This window comes from Lasiosphaeria miniovina, assembly GCF_030549165.1.
Source record: "Lasiosphaeria miniovina strain SMH2392-1A chromosome Unknown B0T26scaffold_9, whole genome shotgun sequence".
NCBI lineage: Eukaryota > Fungi > Ascomycota > Sordariomycetes > Sordariales > Lasiosphaeriaceae > Lasiosphaeria > Lasiosphaeria miniovina.
The window spans coordinates 66,508-83,279 of record NW_026848228.1 but is presented as its reverse complement, the minus strand read 5'-3'; the positions used below and the strand labels follow the sequence as shown (position 1 = coordinate 83,279).

The window sequence follows — 16,772 nt, the reverse complement described above, 5'->3', positions numbered from 1 at the left end:
TCCAATTTTGTGTCCAATTTTGTGTCCAATTTTGTGTAGCAAAAGGACATCCCAAGTCCGGATTCATACAGTGTACCTTTGTTGCAGCCGTAATTAGCTCTCTCCCAATATGTACACCGTCGACCTGTTCTCAACTTCGAGTTAGAAACAACAAAGACCTTGAGGAGACAAACGTTGAAGACAAGGACGGAATGGCTTTGAGATTGCCCGCGCTGGGTTCTTTATTGCTTCACCTTTTCTTGTTCCAAATATGGCCCGGCAAAGTGGCATCCCGTTGTCTGTCGATAAAAATATAAGAAAGAATAGCATTGTATATATCTTTAAGGAGCCGACTCGAGTATTTAGCTTACCCGTCTCGCCTCACTCTTGGTTGTGTTAACCAACTTACATATCCTAGTCTCCACCTCGGTTCTTAATTTTAATTGACACTGAAACCTTGAGAGGAGAAAAAGAAAGATAATAATTACACCACCACTCGGACCCGCCAGTCTCGCCATAGGTAAGGTCAGACACTTAATAATTAACAGAAGATGGCAGAGCCCTACACACCCCCGAAGCCCAAAAAGACGCTCAAACGCAAGCGGAGCCAGCCTGAACGAGATGGCATCGACATGGACGAGCCGTTTCCACCCCCGGCAGCCCTCAGGCGAAAAATACCCAATTTTCAGGGACACGGCCCCCAGAACTGCGGCGACCACCATCACCGCATAATGTCGTCCATCGCCGAAACCAGTTCCAAACTTTCCAGCAGGGATGGTGGCCGCATCAACACAAGCGACCACGACCCCTTGGATACGTACAGCAAGCCACAGCTAGTTCCCGAAGGGTACAAGGCACACTTCCCCTTTTCGAGCATGACATGGACATGTGTTGGCTGCCTTGGCGACTACTGTCCCATCAACCTGCACGACCTGCCTTGCGGCCACTTTTTCTGCCTCAACTGCCTCAATCACCGCATTAAGGTGCTCCCGTCGCGACTAGGAATATATACCAAGCAGCTCAATGACACGATGGCGGAGATGGTCGCGCTCGAGGACCAGCCCCGGCGCAAGCGCATGCCCGCGACACAACGGCGCGAGGTGGAGCAGACGTACAGCCGGCTCAAATTCAAGCTGCTGCACTACGCCGGCCTCGAGTGCTGCGGTATGGACACGAAGCTGAACCGCTTCGTCGGGTGTCTGAGCCCGGGTGCCTCGCGTACGTACTGGCTGTGCTCGCACTGGCTATTCGACAGACCCCACGAGCGGAGGTCATGTGCCTGGCCCGATTGCGAGCAATACATTCCGGTGCTATGCCGCTGGGAGCTGCGTCCAAGCCTCGGCGGCGGCGACGGCCAACGGTACTACTGTGTGCAGTGCCGAGCCAACTCTCGCGATTCGAGCCAGAGAGTCCTTGTCAGCCCACAGACCAAATTCCCGTGGCTACCAGAGGGGCAGGACCTATTGCTGCCATCAAGGTAAGTCGACGATTGCCATTGCAACTCCATTGCCATTGTAGTTGAATGGTTCTCGAGAGCCGAGAAAGTCAAGGTAAAATGTAAGGTGCCCAGGTTACAAGGACATGGTACGAAATATAGCAGCCACCTCGATAATTAAGGGGTTGTCACTCGAATACTATTTTGAATCGCGCAATACAACAAATCTTCCATGAACTTCCATGAACGTCCATGAATTTCCATAACTAACGCCCAATGCCGTGGGCCCTCTTGGCTTCGGGCAAGCAATAAAAAGACTTTTCAGTAAAATTCCAAAACTCCACTGCCTCCCCTGTGATTGCTATTTTTGTGTTTTGCCACCCCCGGCTGCTTGGCAATGTCACTTTCCCCCTAGTGTGATGACCATTGTGCGCTCACAAGCCACAGAAACCGTTTTTGCAGATTATCAAGCTGAAGCCACAGTCGGTATCGGCATTGCAAGGAAACCCTGCCCGAAGTGACGTAGAAAGTCTAGGTTAGCATCGTAAACCGTAATGGTCCCCGTTTCCAAGGACAGTCCAGTTGTAGACAGTCCAGTTGTAAACAGCAGCTTCATACCGATACAGTCCAGAGGGGTGTTGCCACAGGCAGATCCAGCTCCCGCCGGCAAGGTCGGCGAAGGTGGGATGGATACCGGGGCGGTCGGGGCGGCGGTCGCGGTGGCACTCCGTGTTGGGGTCGGGGCCGGAGCCGGGGCGCTCGAGAGCACGTTTGCGCATTGCCCGTTGACGCAGCCGAGCCAGCCATCGCAGTCCGTCTCGACGTTGCAGGCATCACCTAGCAGGCAGTATGTCAGTCCGCTGTGCCGACTCGAAGGTGTGGTTCTGACTTCTGAAGAGGTTCGGGTTCTTACCCAGACAATGATCTGGCCAGGTGCACTGATCAGCGTCTCCGCTGCTGCCACTACTGCTACCACCTCCGCTGCTTCCACCTCCGCTGCTTCCGCCTCCACTTCCGTACCCGCCTCCACCTCCGTACCCGCCTCCACCTCCCCAGCCGCCCCCGTATCCTCCACCTCCCCAGCCGCCTCCGCCGCCGCCTCGGCCGCCCCCGCCTCCACCCCTTCCGCCACCACCGCCGCCGCGCTGCCGAGCCGCAAGACCAGCCACTGGAATATCCCTGGCGTCGACCAAGAGGCCGTATGCCAGGCCCGCAATAATATAGACAGGCTTCATATTAGATCGTGCACTGAAATAATACAGGCGAGCCCGGTAATCGAGAATTCTAGAAATTTGGAATCTGGGGGCGGGAGGGCAGCTGAACTCGCAACTGCGTCTTGCCGCGGGCTCACAACGTCTTTATAGTTTGACGCGGCCATATATGGGGCCGGAGGCACCTATCTTTAGTAATTAATATATCGGTTCTGGATTTGCCACCAGTCGGGCCGCTGTAGTTAAGCCCTTCAATGCCGAGACTTGGGGAAACAATAAGGTGCCGTGCAGCCCATACAGCCCAATTTGCGGGCTTGAATAGCGTCGCCTGGTTTCCGGGCCAAGCAGGCTAGATCATGTGCCACTTGGTCCACCAAAGGAGAAAGCGCCGCACTTGAGCTAGCCCCGGCTGCCAGAGAGAGAAGTAATTAGAAGGAGGGTGACGAATCGATAATCTGGGCTATCACCCGGTTGGCACAGCCAAGCCCGCAGCAATTGGTCCGGCTGTGTTTAGCCAGCGGGCACCGCCACTTGGCCAGGGGAAAATTACATGCCGAGGCCAATCGCATGCCCACCATCTGAACCCGCCGTGCAATTTGCCGGAGAGAGGCTTTTGTACGACGGCGCGGCGCAGGACGCTGCTACCAGACTCGAAGGAAAGCCGGGACACAATAGGAGTATTCGTGCAGTTCTTGGGGAGAGAAAGGCGGGGAAAGCAAGCGGGGATGGAGGGCGAGAAACAAGATCAGGAAATAGAGCGGTCGTGTCCAGGCATCCCGGTTGCTCGCTAAGGAGACCGTTTTCGCTGTCGCCGTCTCCCGAGTCAGCCCAACGGACCGACGCGCACATGCAGGGAACCACCGGCACCGGAGGCTGGCAGTGATGAAAAGGGAGCATGTTGAGCAGTTTTATTCTCCGAGTGCGACCCTGCGGCAGGAAGCAGGTGCCGACAATGACCCATGATCTACGGAACATAAGGTGCCGAAATCCGGGCGACGTGTGGCACCTGCATTACGTACCTCACCTCCCAAAAGTACTAGGTACATGTCTTGCCCGGTAAGGCGGAGCTGTTGGAGCTAGAGGAAGTATGACGGAAATACCCGCTGTCACAGAATGGGCCTGCCGCTTCCATCATTGGGCATCAAACGACGAAGGCGGTATGATGTATCGTTACATGTTCTGCGGGTGGGTGAGATGGGTGAGCGTGAAGATGAAACGTACCCGCCCAGCAGATTGCGAGCACGGAAGAAAAGAAAAAAAGAAGAGAAGGAGAAAGATAAAATACATGAGAGAAAATATGACGGCAAAGATGAATCGAAAGCGCAACGTCAAAAAATCAAGGCCGGCAACTCGTGCTCCCCACACTTGTTAGGAGGCCCGTTGATCACTTAATCCAGACTGCGGTTAACCATCCACCACTTCCACCACCCAACACTTCCACTATCCACCATCCACCACCCACCACTTCCACTATCCACCATCCACCACCCACCACTGCCTTGTGTTGTCGGTTACTGGGCTCTGGGATATGCTTTATCAAACCCCTGGCAACTCGTTGAGTTAGGGCGAGGTGAAGAGGCGGTTCAGTCTTTAGATGCTGTTCAGAACCACGTCAGTCCACCTCAGCTTCAGAACTTCCGGACCGTAACGAAACAAGATGAGTATCGGCGTAGGTTATTGTCACCACATGAAAGTGTTACAACTCGACTAGGACATCTAGAGTTTGGAGGCAGCCATAGACTCGTTGCTTGGTCGCCAATGAACTACCTACCTAATCAACTTCGGGCTAGCCTCAGAACTGCAATTGCGTCAAAGACGGATAGCGCATACATTACGTTGTGCCATCAGCGCCCCAGGATGCTACCCGTCAAACATAACAGCCCGATGGCCGGCATTATTTACCTAGGTACCTAGGTAGATATGCAGACGCAGAGCCCCAATTATGCAGGGGCCCTATCGCCGGGTTATGACGTGGCCAGCCTTGCCAAACCACCAAGGGGAACGGAATGTGTGATTAATGTGGCAGTCATCGTTAGAACTAGTCAAGTAACGGCGGCTCCCTGGCTTGGTGCTCGACCAAGGCTTGGCGCTCGACCAAGGCTACGGGCACGGAGATTACATATATATGGACATGAACACGCTCATGCGACGTGCCACAAGAGTGCCATACATTCAGGTTCCGGTGAAGAAGCGATGGGTATTAAGCTACATTATAATTGTATTTAGCAGTCTCCATGTGCCTAGCCGGGGCAGTCCAGATAATGGTTAGATTATAAAGAACATGATCTCAACTCTCCGCCTTGGCTGCGGCACAGATGCCGTGCCAATCCGAGGCCTAATTAGCGAGTGACTAGCTGGGTGTCAGGTGCCTGGACGACTATCTAGGTAGGCTCCCTCAGGTTAGGCCTAGGCAAAGTGGGGGGCGTTCAGGAAAAGACCCATGAGAACACCGGCGAGGGTTCCTGCGATGGGGATGGTAAGAATCCACGAGAGGGCGAGCAGGCCCACCCGTTGGAAGTTGACAGCCTTGAGAGTGCCGTTGCAAAGGCCGACTCCGACAGTGGCGCCCGTGATGCACATGGACGTCGACACGGGGAGAGAGTACTGGGAGAAGACGAGGACGGTGATGGCAGCGCCCATCTCCATGGAGCTGCCACGACTGGGCGAGTGATAGGTGATCTTGTTGCCCATGACTGTTTCAAGACTGTGTTAGCGAGGCGCGAAAAGGGAAGGGGTCAATGTCCGAGATGCCACGCTTAATTACCTTTCATGATGTTGTAACCGTAGGTCAGCAGGCCAAACGAGATGGTGAGGGCGAGGACGGCAAGCTGCCACACGGGAACCGAAGCCGAGGCAGTCGTGGCCTTGCCGGTGGACCAGGCCGAGTAGATGACGGCCCACGGGCCAACCGAGTTTCCAATGTCGTTGGCGCCATGTGCAAACGAGGCAGTGCAGGCCGTGAGAACCTGGACGAACGAGTACGTGTGTTCGACCTCGTTGGGGTATTTCTCGGCGTGCGCATAGACGCGCGCCATGCGGGCGCCCTCGGGGGTGCCCGAGATGCCGGTCTGGGCGGCGTGGATGTCGTAGTGGGCGCCGTAGAGGAGGGCGACAGTGACCTGGGCGGGGAAGCGCTTGAAGAGCATCTTGAGGTTCTGGAGCTCGTATATCTGGCCAGGGCCCATGGGGTTGTCGCGCAGCCACCGCATGGCCCAGCCGATGGGGCCGCGATTCTTGAGCAGCTTCTCGTGCAGCCGCCTGTCGCTCAGCGCGTTGAGCTCCTTGTACGTGAGAGGGGGGGCCACCTCGGCGGCGGCAAGGCTCTTCTCGTGGCTTGCCGGCAGTGCGTGCGGTGCGTTGGGGGCATCTCCGATCTCGGCGCCCTTGAGGTTCTCGTCGTCGCCTACCGACTCGGCGGGCGAGCGCGTTGCCGTGGTCGGCAGCTGCTCGGGCTCGTCTTCCTGGACGACGGCATAGTTGGGCACGTTGGCGCGGTCGGCAACGGCCACCACGGGGCGCTTGAACAAGAGGGGCCCGTAGACAAACATCCACCACTTGACGCCAACGTCCTTCTTGATGGTCTTGGCGTGCACAAAGGGGACGAAGAAGATGGCCGACAGCAGACACACGCCGGCGCCGGTGCCCAGGGTGACGGCAACCACGTACTCTGGCGACTTCTTGTTGAGGCCGAGATTGGGCGAGCCCTTGTAGACGATGGACAGGGTGCAGATGGTGCCGGCGATGAGAAAGAAGAAGGGCGACGTCCACACGGCCCACGGCACCGGGTTCTTGCGCATGTGCACCGTGAGCTTGATGAGCATGAAGATGGTGGCGCCAAAGCCGCCGGCGATGGCGGGGGCCATGAACAGCCCGGCGAAGATAGCCCCGAGGCCCTTGCCGCCGTTCCACCCCCACTGCACGTTGGCCGCACCGACCGTGGCCACGCCGACACCGGCCACGGCCGACACCAGCGAGTAGGTCGACGAGACGTGGGCCGAGTGCCGAGTGCACCACATGACCCAAGACGAGGCAGCAGCGAGAGCGCAAGTGAACGCCAGCATTTGCACGCCAGCGTTGTCGTGGAAGGCCGTCAACGGGATGATGCCGTTCTCTGCAGGGCAACTGTCAGTTCTCCGACGTCTCTGTCTCCACTACCTGTCTAACTCCTCTAATGAGACCTGGCCCCTTCCAAGCCACGAGGCCCCTACGAGGTTTGAATGCAAGGACATACTGATGGTCTCAGCGGTACGGGCACCGACGGTGATGGCACCAAGGGTTTCGAAGATGGTGCCGAGAATCATGGCCTGGCGGTACGAGATGGACCGTGAAGAGACACTAGTCGCCCACGAGTTTGCCACATCATCTATGAGACGCCAAGAGGCACCCAGTCAGTAAGGGAACCCAACATTGAAGCTAGCCAGCGGGTGAGCCCGGGCAGGCAGGCAGGGCAGGCAGGCAGGGCAGGAAGCTCAGTCCAAGCCACACTCACTTGCGCCATTGTTGTAGGCATCGAGGAGGGCGAAGAAGGTGCCAATGGCAAAGATGTAGGAGTAGTCGTGCGGCGTCATGTCCGAGGTTCAGGTCGCGGAACAGGCGCGAGACCGTACTATCGGTGGGTGTTGATGAGGATGGTCGTGTCAAGGGGTCGAGACTCACCAAAGAGTGCGGCGCGCGCAGCTTTTATATATGCTGCAGTCTGGCCTAGGGCGTGCAGTCTAGGGCAGCATTGCATACGGAAGGGAACGTGATGGCAAGCAACCGATGGCGCTGGCTGGCAGGCGGCGAGGCACCTGCCCTGCTTGGTGCTAGACCTAGCTTGAGCTACCTAAGGTATGTACATACCTAGTCCTAGGCAGGTTATCCTCTCTCTCATGATGCTGCTGCTGTAGCGCCGCTGCTGCAATGCCAGAACGAACTAGCTGTGGAACTAGTAGCTTCAAGCCTGCAGCTCCTGGGCAGAGAGCATAACATGTCCGTACCGTGGGCCATCATTGTCACCGTCGGCAACGAACCGCTCTCCGCTATCATCTCCGTTCGCCTGACCTGCCTTGCCAATGGCTTGCGCGCCCACCCACCAACCCCCATGCCAATCATCAGCCAACAAGCAGCCAACCACGGGCCAGGGAGCCGCCGCTCTGGCCCGTCTTCTTGCTCCCCCCTCTGGGTCACCGAGGCTGGGCCTGGCTGCCCTTCCTGGAGCCAGAACAGCCAGGGCCGAAAGCCAGTGTGGCAAGAGCGGGCGCCGCGAATTATTGGTTCGTTCCTCCCACGTTGCGAAGCGATAGATTGTGCTGCCGCAGAGCGAAGCAGCTGGCCCTCTACCTATCGACGTCCCTCAAGCCGCCTCGTGGGCACTAGACGCCTCCTAAGTGGTCAATCTCGCCGATGCCAAGATCTCGGGACCAACCCCTGTCGGCAACCCCTGTCCATGTCCCAAACCACCAACCCACCAAAACATGCCCAAACAGGAAGCGCAGGGGTTCCGGTTTGGACCGACCCAGCTGCACGGTCGACCCCGAATCCGCGACACACGAGCAAAAAAAAAATGATTTTCTCTCGGCGTGGGATGGCAAACTGCAGCAACTCTCGTAGCTTGTAGCAAATCGAATCGCGCCGCCAAGGCCTGCGTATCGAGATCCTGGCAACTCTCCGTAATAATTAATAATGATAATAATAATCAAAGACCGAAAAAACTTTGTCCGAGCTGAAATCCAGAACACCTAGTCGAGCACATACTGTAAGACGGTAGGTCGGCATGGGGAACACGTGAAGACGTGCCAATCACGTTCGCTGCCCCGAATTTGTTTTAGTGTATACTATGTAGGATGCCGACTGCTGCTAGGTAGGTAGGTAGGTACGGAGACTGCCAGGGACATTACCTAGCCAGCCAACTTAACTCGGCATCTCAGGTTCATGTTCCGGGCTCTCCTATGCTATTCGTATTACTTCACACATGCCTGCCTAGGTAATGCATTGACACCATCGAATACGGAATCCGAGGTCATCATAGAGCACACGGTCCCTGTGTATCTCACCCGCCTCAAGTACCGGGTAAGGTAAGTACCTTCCATTGCTGATTACTAGGTAGTGCCGACCTCGAGCTCAGCACAACCACGGGGCAAGGGTAGACATGCTGTCAACCACGCAAACTATAACTGAACGATGGGCCACACCTATGCCTTTCATGCTGCCATCGCAGACTCACTCAGTCATGGAATGGTATCCGCGGATATCCTACACGTACATGTACATACGGTGGAGGTGTGCATGTTGATCCTCGACCTTGAAGGTAACTTCCTGACCAAAGGCCCTTCAAACCGTGACCCTGCCATCCCCGCCAACTCCCCCCCCCGCACCTGGGGCCAAGACCTTCGCGCCGGGGGAGCCTAACCTGATCAGGGACCGACGTTGGGTTACACCCTCATGCGGTGGCGGGAGCTAAAAGTTCTCGAAAAAATTCCCAGGCAGCCAGTCAGAGGCAAGTTATCCAGCCCGTGCTACGATCAGCTCACACTGACCAATACACTACAACCAGCAATTGCTCATCCCACACCTCACCTCACGGGTTACGTAAGGCTAGACTCGCTCTCGACCAGGCCCTGTCAACACTTGATAGTTGACAGTTCGCCCTCCAATACGCATCTACTACCTCACCATCTCGGCATGGCCGTCTAGGGCGATCCTTCGGCTTACAAGAGATTCGCATTCCCAAACCACGAACAGTCGGGACGCGTCGAGCACACGCTCACGGGGGGACCTTTTAGTGTCTTGATTTATCATAGGTAGTCGCCCGAGAGAACTCGGAACTATTGGCAAATGTTCTCATTAATTTGCGTCCGGCTCTGACCAATCCCTTACCTGAACTCCGTTTATTAGCCATAGATAGGTAATAATTGCAATTACACGGAACGACAATGGGGCAAAGCCACGACAACCTGCTCGGATGGCAAGAACCTGTCTATTCCCAAACTTTGCGGGAGGACTTGGACCTTGTGTGCCCAGCATGAAGAGAGTCTCGGTCATGAACCGAGATCTGAAGTCCTGCCAACGTCTTAATAGCCATGTCCCAGACAGCGCTGCTCTCTTACCTGTAACTATGGAAAGTGATTACCTCACATACCAGGGACGAAGCGTCAAGACATGCCGTATTTCTGCGTGTCTTCTCCTTTTGCGCGTTGTGCCCCCTCCATGGATTCTTCATTTCCGCGTTGACGGGAAATGGTGCTGTGGATAAGGTGGTTACCAGATTTCCATCAAAACTCTTCCCACGTCGGCCATTTCCACGTCGGCCATTCCTTCGTCGGCCATTCCTTCGTCGGCCATTGCCACGTTTTCTGCTGGGTGAGTATCGATCTTCATCATCATCGGGACGGGCCTGCAAGGCAAAGGGCCAGACCCTGTCACCTGGCATTCTTATGCTTGACTGTGCATCTGTGGCCCGCATTTGACGCTCTGCAGTGATGGGAACTCATCTTGCCACCCGCACCTCGTTGCATGCTGTATGTCTAAACCGGCCCCCTTAGGCACATAAATACCTGGGCTAGGAGGTACCGAGATTCAACGTCGTATTGGTAAAGGAGCTGCGTAGAAGCCCATATTTACCTGTCCAGATCAGTAGACTCGCCATATTTACATGTCCAGATCAGTAGACTCGCCACCATGATCAACGCAGTCATGCATGGCTCGTGGTCCGAACTGGTTCGTGGCGTATTTAGGTCTTTGACGTGAGCTGATTACCCCTAGGTAGGTAGGTTCTACCTTACCCTTTACTCTTCCATCCAAAGGGGGCTCAATCGCCACAACAATGCTAATTACTTTATATCTTGCACTCGAACTCGGCTGGACTAAGAAAGCCGGGGCCCGGAATGACTGGGTAGCAGCACGACAGCGGAGGCGGAACGGCTAGTTTCCGACTATCATGGAACTGTCCTAATAATGATACCGAACAAGAGCAAGGCACGCCAAATCGGTCACTCGTCGTCCCGATACATGCGCCCTAGCTCGGTTAGCTTCCCGTCAGCGCCCAGCATAGCCGCCCAGGTGCCCACGGTACCCGTGTCGCGCATTGCTCCAAACCACGCGTAGCGCTCAACCCAGTCCAGCGAGTCGAGGTAGCGACAGCTCTCGCGGCAAAAGTGTTCAACGTGCGACCTCGGCAGCGGGTCCTCGGTGCTCCAATTAGTCGGGGCAAACTCAGTCACCCAAACCGGTCGGTCCGGACCCAGCTGGTGATAGGTTGACCACAGGTAGTCGTAGAATTGGCCCAGAGTCTCGCCATACCAGTGCAGGGCATAGAAATCCACGTCGCCGCCCTGGGCGCGGATGGCAGCGAGAAAGTCGCGGAGCCAGGCCACGCCTTCGGGAGCGGACGAGATGCCTGGGCTGCCGCAGCAAATCCCGGCTCGTCTTAGAGGTTCGATGCAGCGCAGCCACTCACGGGCAGCCAAGTCAACAGCCATGTTGGCCTGATCCGGCCGCTCCGGCTCGTTGAATCCCAGAACGGCGCCGGACCCGGCAATCTTTGCGCAATCGGCAAGCCCGTCGATATTGACGTGATTCCACTGCATGGGCACAAACTGCAACGAGCATGATGGCGTGGGGTTGGGCGACCAGTTGTACAACCACGACACACGCGACCCTGGCTTGGTGAAGATGAAGGCCGCATCAGTGTTGGTGGTGGGCCAGCAGAGGCCGCGCTTGCTTGGCGCCATTGCACTGGCGTCCACTGGCGTCCACTGGCGTCCACTGGCGTCCACTGGCGTGCACCCGAGTTATAGATACAGGACAATAAACAGGGGGTTAGGGTCCGGTTGGGGTGTCTGTTTCTGCCACTGTCGCTGATGACGACGACGACGACGACGATGATGGTTATGTTGCTGCTGGTTGTGGGTCGAGTTTCGGCTTCTGTGCGTTTGTGTCCGGGCCGGTTTCCATGGGAAGCGAGAATTCCACCTCGCGTCTTGGCGGTGACGTCGCTCGAAATTGTTCAACCCTAACCCTTTCCCGCGAAGTACAGGAGCTGGTGTCAGGGGCGTGGCCGTCATCCGGGCCCCGCTTTTCCGTCAACCAGACCCGCCATTGTCAACCGATTACGCCCGCCCGCGCAGGGGGGTAGTGCATACCAAGCCCCCCGGTACTAGGGCCCCTTTTGCCTAGATTACGCGTCAGATGACTGCGCTAGCCCTGATGTCAAGAGGTCTGTTTTGGCCCGCACGCGCCGAATGTGCCCTCTTCCTACAACCACAACGCGCATACAACCAACACCGCTCTCAACAACGCCACTACGCCCTAAGCCGTAGCCCCCTATGGCTTCCCAGCTTGCCAACGCCTTCCTGCAGGCCGCGCAGGGCTTCCTCGCGGCGCCTGCCCCGGCCCTGGCCCCGCCTACTGTTCCCGAGACGGGCGCCCTGAGCCAGGAGCTCCAGAGGCGCATCGAGGCCGCGCGCGATGAGACCCTCGAATACCACCGCACACATCGGCCGCCCAACACGGTACGGAATTATGGCCCGAAGCAAAAGGAGTGGAAGGCCTGGTGTGTTACACAGGGCTTTCCCCCTGGGGGCCAGTACCTTCCTGGCGACTGGGTCGATGAAGGTAAACTCTTGCTCTTCATCAAGGAGGAGGTGGTATCGCGCCCCCCGCGTAAAGGCATGAGGCTCGCCGAAGAGAAGAAGCGTAAGGCTGCAAGCCAGGCCCAGGGCCAGCCGCCCTCTAAGAAAGGCCCTGGCTCTGGCCCTCGCTCCTCTAATCACCTAGTTATTGAGGGCGAGGACGACGAAGAGCAGTCAGACCTTGTACTCATGTATAACACTGTTCGGGGCTACGTTTCTGCGGTCAAGGAGCTTTGGTCTCTACAAACCTCGCAAGGACTTCACAATGCACCGCAGCCGAGCCGCGTTGCTTTGAAGGCTTTGGAGATGTCGATCATTCGAGGCGAGCATACTCGCCGGAGGGAGGAATTCACAGACCGGGGGATCTCCACGTTCCGTGATGGCTATGTTGCCTCGCAGATTCCCGACCTCCACCACCAAGTCTGGAGCGAAGGCTTAGGCCGGGGCACAGTTGAACAGGCGTTACGGACCCAGGTCGACTTTTTACTGGGGAATTCGATGCTTTTACGCTCGAGTAACCGTTTGCCGCTCGAGCTTGCAGACCTTTTCTTCATGCCATTACCTAAAGAGGGCACTAATGGCGATGGCTGGTGCTTAGTAGCAGTTATGGACCAAGGCAAAACAAACCAGCACGGGTGGCTTGAGTACGGCGCTGTTCTCCGCCACCGGAACTACCAATCGTGCCTTATAGGCGCTCTTGCGGCATACTTCTTCTGGCGTTGGCACATGTCAGGCGAGTCTTTTCCCTGCTTTCACAAAAGCCAAGACTGGTATAATATCAAGCTCCTCAAGCGTGACAACGCCAACCTCGATAAGAAGCTCTCGGACTCAACGGCGAATTCGTGGACAAGGAGGCTATATACTCTCAGCGGTATCCAGGGCTCTAAAGTCTCGCATATGCCACGGTCGTCAGGGGCACGGATTGCTGAGGCGAATAACGTACCTGAGGCGCAGATTCGCCGTCGAGGACGTTGGAATAGCGATCAGATGACTGGCTGTTACCTGACCGAGTTGCCGCGCCAGTTTATGCGAGGTGTAGCGGACTTTGAGCCAGATTACGCCTCCAGCTACTTTGTTCCACGCGAAACGATCAAGCCGCCGCCTTCTCTACGCCGGCAGGTCTGGCCACAGCTCGACCGCTGGCGCCAAGCACATCTTGACCTCCCTGGTGCTAGCGAAGTGGTTGAGCCAAACCTAGCCGCAGGCGGATTCCTTGAGCTTCTTGATAGGCTCCGCGATATTTTCCTCCAAGATTCGGTATTTATCCGGCAAAGCCATCCAAGCCATCCCATCTTTCGTGATAGCCTCTTTGCCACGGCCGAATATGCCACCTTCGCCACCGCAGTTATAGCAGCAACCGATACGCTCTATCACGAAGATCCACACCTAGTTGCTATCCAAAAAGCAATCCCTTCGGTTAACGAGCGTTTACGGGTAATATCGAGCATTATCCAGACCGGGCAGGCCGCCCAAGCAACCTCCTTGGCTCAAGTAACGAGCTCGCTTGACCAGCTTGCCGCCAAACTCGACGACTTTCTTACAGGGTCCTTTAGTCTTCACTTTACACCGGGGAGGAGCCGGATGTTACCCCAAGGCCACGATCCTACAAGCCAATACCGCCATCAACATACACCACCGTCTCCGCTCAACCTAGATATAAGCCAGCCGCAAGCTACCACCCTCGGTAACCTAATAGAACAAGCACCAATGCCAATACCGTCATATAAACTCTCACGCGAAATAGCCACAGTCCCTGATCTGTGGAGGGAGTGGACAGTAGGGCTGGCGGGCCTTCCAGCAGTTGCAGCGCTGGATGCAGCACACGGGAGCCGTTGGCGGTCTCCATCAGAGCGGCAGTACTACTCGATGCGTAAGGTCATCATTGACGAGATCATAGCCATGGCAGGGAGCCCAAATAATACAGATGGAATAGCGGTTGCAATAGAGACCCTAGAGCGGCGGCGAGCCCAGGGCAAGGCATCGTTGGATAAGCTCATCAAGCAAATAAAAGGGGGCCGGAAAGGCCAGAGTAAATAGATTGAGGGTTAGGGTTTTGAGGGCTTTGAGGGTTAGGGTTTTTGGTTAGTTCATGGCAAAATGACTGCATTCGCTCAATTATGGCCCGTTTGACCTCAAAAAAATCGGCATCTAGTACTCTTATAACTAATTCTTCATATGCCCCGATTTTAAAGCCATCACAGGCTCTATTGCGTACGTAGTCGCTGTGTAAAGTCGGTGAAGGCCAGTTTTGGTGATGTCACGGGCCGATTACGGATTTGGCGGGGTCAGCGGCGGATCCGCCACCCAAACCCCCCTCTGACATCCCCCTGCTGTCTGGGCTATGGAAGGTGCCCATTATTTTCGCTTCACGAGTAGGAAAGGAACTCAAATATCCGTCTGCCCGGCTTATTTACCGTAATACGGTTCCAGTACCTTGGCCAAGTTCAGAAAACTGATCATAATTCCAAAGGACAGGAGCAAAGTTGCTCTTGAATGTTGGCTCGTCTCCTGCGTCTTCTCGTCTCCTGCGTCTCGCAATTGCCCACTTCAGGAAACACTTATTTTCAAGAAACACTTATTTCAGGTACCTGTAGAGAAACTGTTGGAATAGCGATACTGGTGACCGCACACTAGCAGGGAGGAAGCAGAGATCGCGCGAGTACGCACGTGCAAGTAGGCACGTGCGGCGCGCGGACCTCTCACACACACACAAAAACCCCGGTCGCAAGCAGAACCTACCTTAGTTCCAGAGAGAGAGAGAAGATGAATAAGAACAACTTTACACCCCCCCCCCCCGGTAGTACTACCACTTTTTGACCCGTTGGAACACCTACGTGGTTGGAATATCACGAACAGAAACAACACTCAGTGTCTCTACTGCCATCTTGCCAATCTGCTACAATAGTCGACCTATTCCAATATTGAATGCACCAAGCATAAGGTACAAATACCTTACCTAGGTGGTGTTTCTGCTCACTCTTCTTAAAACGCAGGCCGAAAACCTTTCGAACCAACCTTGCCTCCTGCCAAGGTGATCAATTTGGGGGTCTCTGATGACTCAGCATTTTTTTTTCGCAGCTCTGGAGCAGGGGCGGTGGCATACCACGTTGAGGCTCTGTGCAGCAATGTAAAAGCTCCCAAATTCCGAGCCCCGTCCCGACACCTTGATTCGCGCCAACATCGCCTTGTCGCCCAACACGTACGAGTCGCTGCCCCGCGCTCAAAATGCCCAGACCAAGACCCTAGCAGTGCAGAAGAACCGAATTGGTCTCAGTCTCCATCAGTGCCGACCATGTTTCTCGTGCAAGCGCAAAGGCGGCGGCAGCAATGGCTGCTTCTGCCGCTGTTGGTGGCCACAGCTTTGCTCGCCGGGCGTGTGCTGGCCAACGAGAACACGCTCCCTTCTTATTATTATGCCTCCCCTATCCGCGTCGAGTGCATGAACCGAAGCTCGTGAGTCAGTCCCAAACCGCCGCCGAGATAATTGCAGGACTGCCTGCCACACTGCGGGATAGGTACAGGTACAGGCGAGCAGCGCTGACCGGCCGTAGCGAGACGGGCGAGCATATCGAGAACGCGGCGCACGAAATACAATGGATCCCGTTCCCCGTGTGCAACGAAACCGGCCAGCCCCTCGAGTTCCAATACGGCGTCGAAGGCGAGAAGAATTGCACCATCGACATGGTCAGCGACCCCTTCTTCCACCTCCTAGAGTTCTACATCCACAGCGACGCCCCGCTCGCGTGCCGACTACCATCGCGACCTCCCCCGCATATCCACGTCGTCGGCGACAAGGTCCCCGAGCCCGAATACGTCCCGCTCGTCTTTGCCCTCGCTGGCACGCTGCAGCTGAGCCACATGCACATCAGCACCCACCTGAACGTGCTGCTGCACAGCACCCCCAAGCACCACATCCACCCTCACGACAGCGGCGTGCTAGACAGCGGTACTGCCTACAGCACGAGCCCATTGACACACATGGAAGGCAGCGCCACGCGCCGCCTCGTCATTGGGGACCCGCTGCCATTGAGCTTCAGCGTCCGCTGGTTTCCGACGCCGGCTCTGCCCAAGACCGAGGGTAAGGTCGAGTGGGCCGGCATGGGAGGACACATCTACGCCAGCACTGTCTTCTACAGCCTCGTTTCGTTCTTGACTGGCACCGTCGTGTCTGCCGTATACTTTTTCGGCTCGGTGCTGCCGCGTCGCTTGCGAGGTCGGGGCATGGGTGGCGCGACACCCCTTGGCTTTGGGCTCAACGGGGTAGGTAACGGTTGGGGATACCAGAAGCGGGCCATCGACTAAGAGCGCACGTGTCGCGTTACAGATCGGAGGGCCATACAAGACAGCGATATGGGAATATGTCACGGATATTTTTGCTGCACCTTGTTTTTTTTTGTTTTTATTCTGCGCACAGGCCCCTGGCCTCACATGGATACAGAACCGTGGTCGGCTTGGAGTTTGGTCGGTGGTATCCAGCGTTGCATGTCTTGTCATACCCCTAGTCATATTGGCGCCATCTATCTACTTTACACTTTC

General features: G+C 56.2%; 5 protein-coding genes across 5 annotated transcripts; 2 read left to right on the top strand and 3 right to left on the bottom strand.

The window, feature by feature from the left end:
- Positions 1–530: 530 nt before the first annotated feature.
- Positions 531–1,512, top strand: B0T26DRAFT_865373 (uncharacterized protein; the record flags this gene model as incomplete). The annotated part of the gene is made up of 2 exons (XM_060447802.1): positions 531–732; positions 826–1,512. 2 exons carry the CDS (start codon positions 531–533, stop codon positions 1,458–1,460), a joined length of 837 nt encoding a protein of 278 aa, XP_060289253.1. The 3' UTR covers positions 1,461–1,512.
- A 16-nt stretch (positions 1,513–1,528) lies between these two features.
- B0T26DRAFT_523830 (uncharacterized protein) lies at positions 1,529–2,827 on the bottom strand. Its single transcript, XM_060435497.1, has 3 exons — positions 2,328–2,827; positions 2,033–2,251; positions 1,529–1,922 (listed from the first exon to the last, which is right to left on the bottom strand). The coding sequence occupies exons 1-3, from the start codon at positions 2,647–2,649 to the stop codon at positions 1,849–1,851; spliced, it is 615 nt and encodes a 204-aa protein (XP_060289252.1). The 5' UTR covers positions 2,650–2,827; the 3' UTR covers positions 1,529–1,848.
- A 1,977-nt stretch (positions 2,828–4,804) lies between these two features.
- Positions 4,805–7,260, bottom strand: B0T26DRAFT_876922 (putative sodium/phosphate symporter). The gene is made up of 4 exons (XM_060448119.1): positions 7,115–7,260; positions 6,857–6,988; positions 5,390–6,736; positions 4,805–5,318 (listed from the first exon to the last, which is right to left on the bottom strand). The coding sequence occupies exons 1-4, from the start codon at positions 7,191–7,193 to the stop codon at positions 5,032–5,034; spliced, it is 1,845 nt and encodes a 614-aa protein (XP_060289251.1). The 5' UTR covers positions 7,194–7,260; the 3' UTR covers positions 4,805–5,031.
- A 3,335-nt stretch (positions 7,261–10,595) lies between these two features.
- B0T26DRAFT_757595 (uncharacterized protein) lies at positions 10,596–11,336 on the bottom strand (the record flags this gene model as incomplete). The annotated part of the gene is made up of 1 exon (XM_060446265.1): positions 10,596–11,336. One exon carries the CDS (start codon positions 11,334–11,336, stop codon positions 10,596–10,598), a length of 741 nt encoding a protein of 246 aa, XP_060289250.1.
- A 4,192-nt stretch (positions 11,337–15,528) lies between these two features.
- On the top strand, positions 15,529–16,538 carry B0T26DRAFT_757593 (uncharacterized protein; the record flags this gene model as incomplete). The annotated part of the gene is made up of 2 exons (XM_060446264.1): positions 15,529–15,689; positions 15,788–16,538. 2 exons carry the CDS (start codon positions 15,529–15,531, stop codon positions 16,536–16,538), a joined length of 912 nt encoding a protein of 303 aa, XP_060289249.1.
- Positions 16,539–16,772: the final 234 nt, after the last annotated feature.

What these genes read in the sequence shown, in the direction of transcription:
- B0T26DRAFT_523830 (XM_060435497.1), bottom strand. Translation starts at nt 2,649, where the DNA reads ATGAAGCCTGTCTATATTATTGCGGGCCTGGCATACGGCCTCTTGGTC. An exon ending in CTGGCCAGATCATTGTCTGG is followed by an intron (nt 2,252 to 2,327) that starts GTAAGAACCCGA and finishes ACTGCCTGCTAG; the next exon opens with GTGATGCCTGCAACGTCGAG. An exon ending in CACCCCTCTGGACTGTATCG is followed by an intron (nt 1,923 to 2,032) that starts GTATGAAGCTGC and finishes CACTTCGGGCAG; the next exon opens with GGTTTCCTTGCAATGCCGAT.
- B0T26DRAFT_876922 (XM_060448119.1), bottom strand. Translation starts at nt 7,193, where the DNA reads ATGACGCCGCACGACTACTCCTACATCTTTGCCATTGGCACCTTCTTC. An exon ending in TGCCTACAACAATGGCGCAA is followed by an intron (nt 6,989 to 7,114) that starts GTGAGTGTGGCT and finishes GGCGTCTCATAG; the next exon opens with ATGATGTGGCAAACTCGTGG. An exon ending in CCGTACCGCTGAGACCATCA is followed by an intron (nt 6,737 to 6,856) that starts GTATGTCCTTGC and finishes GTTGCCCTGCAG; the next exon opens with AGAACGGCATCATCCCGTTG.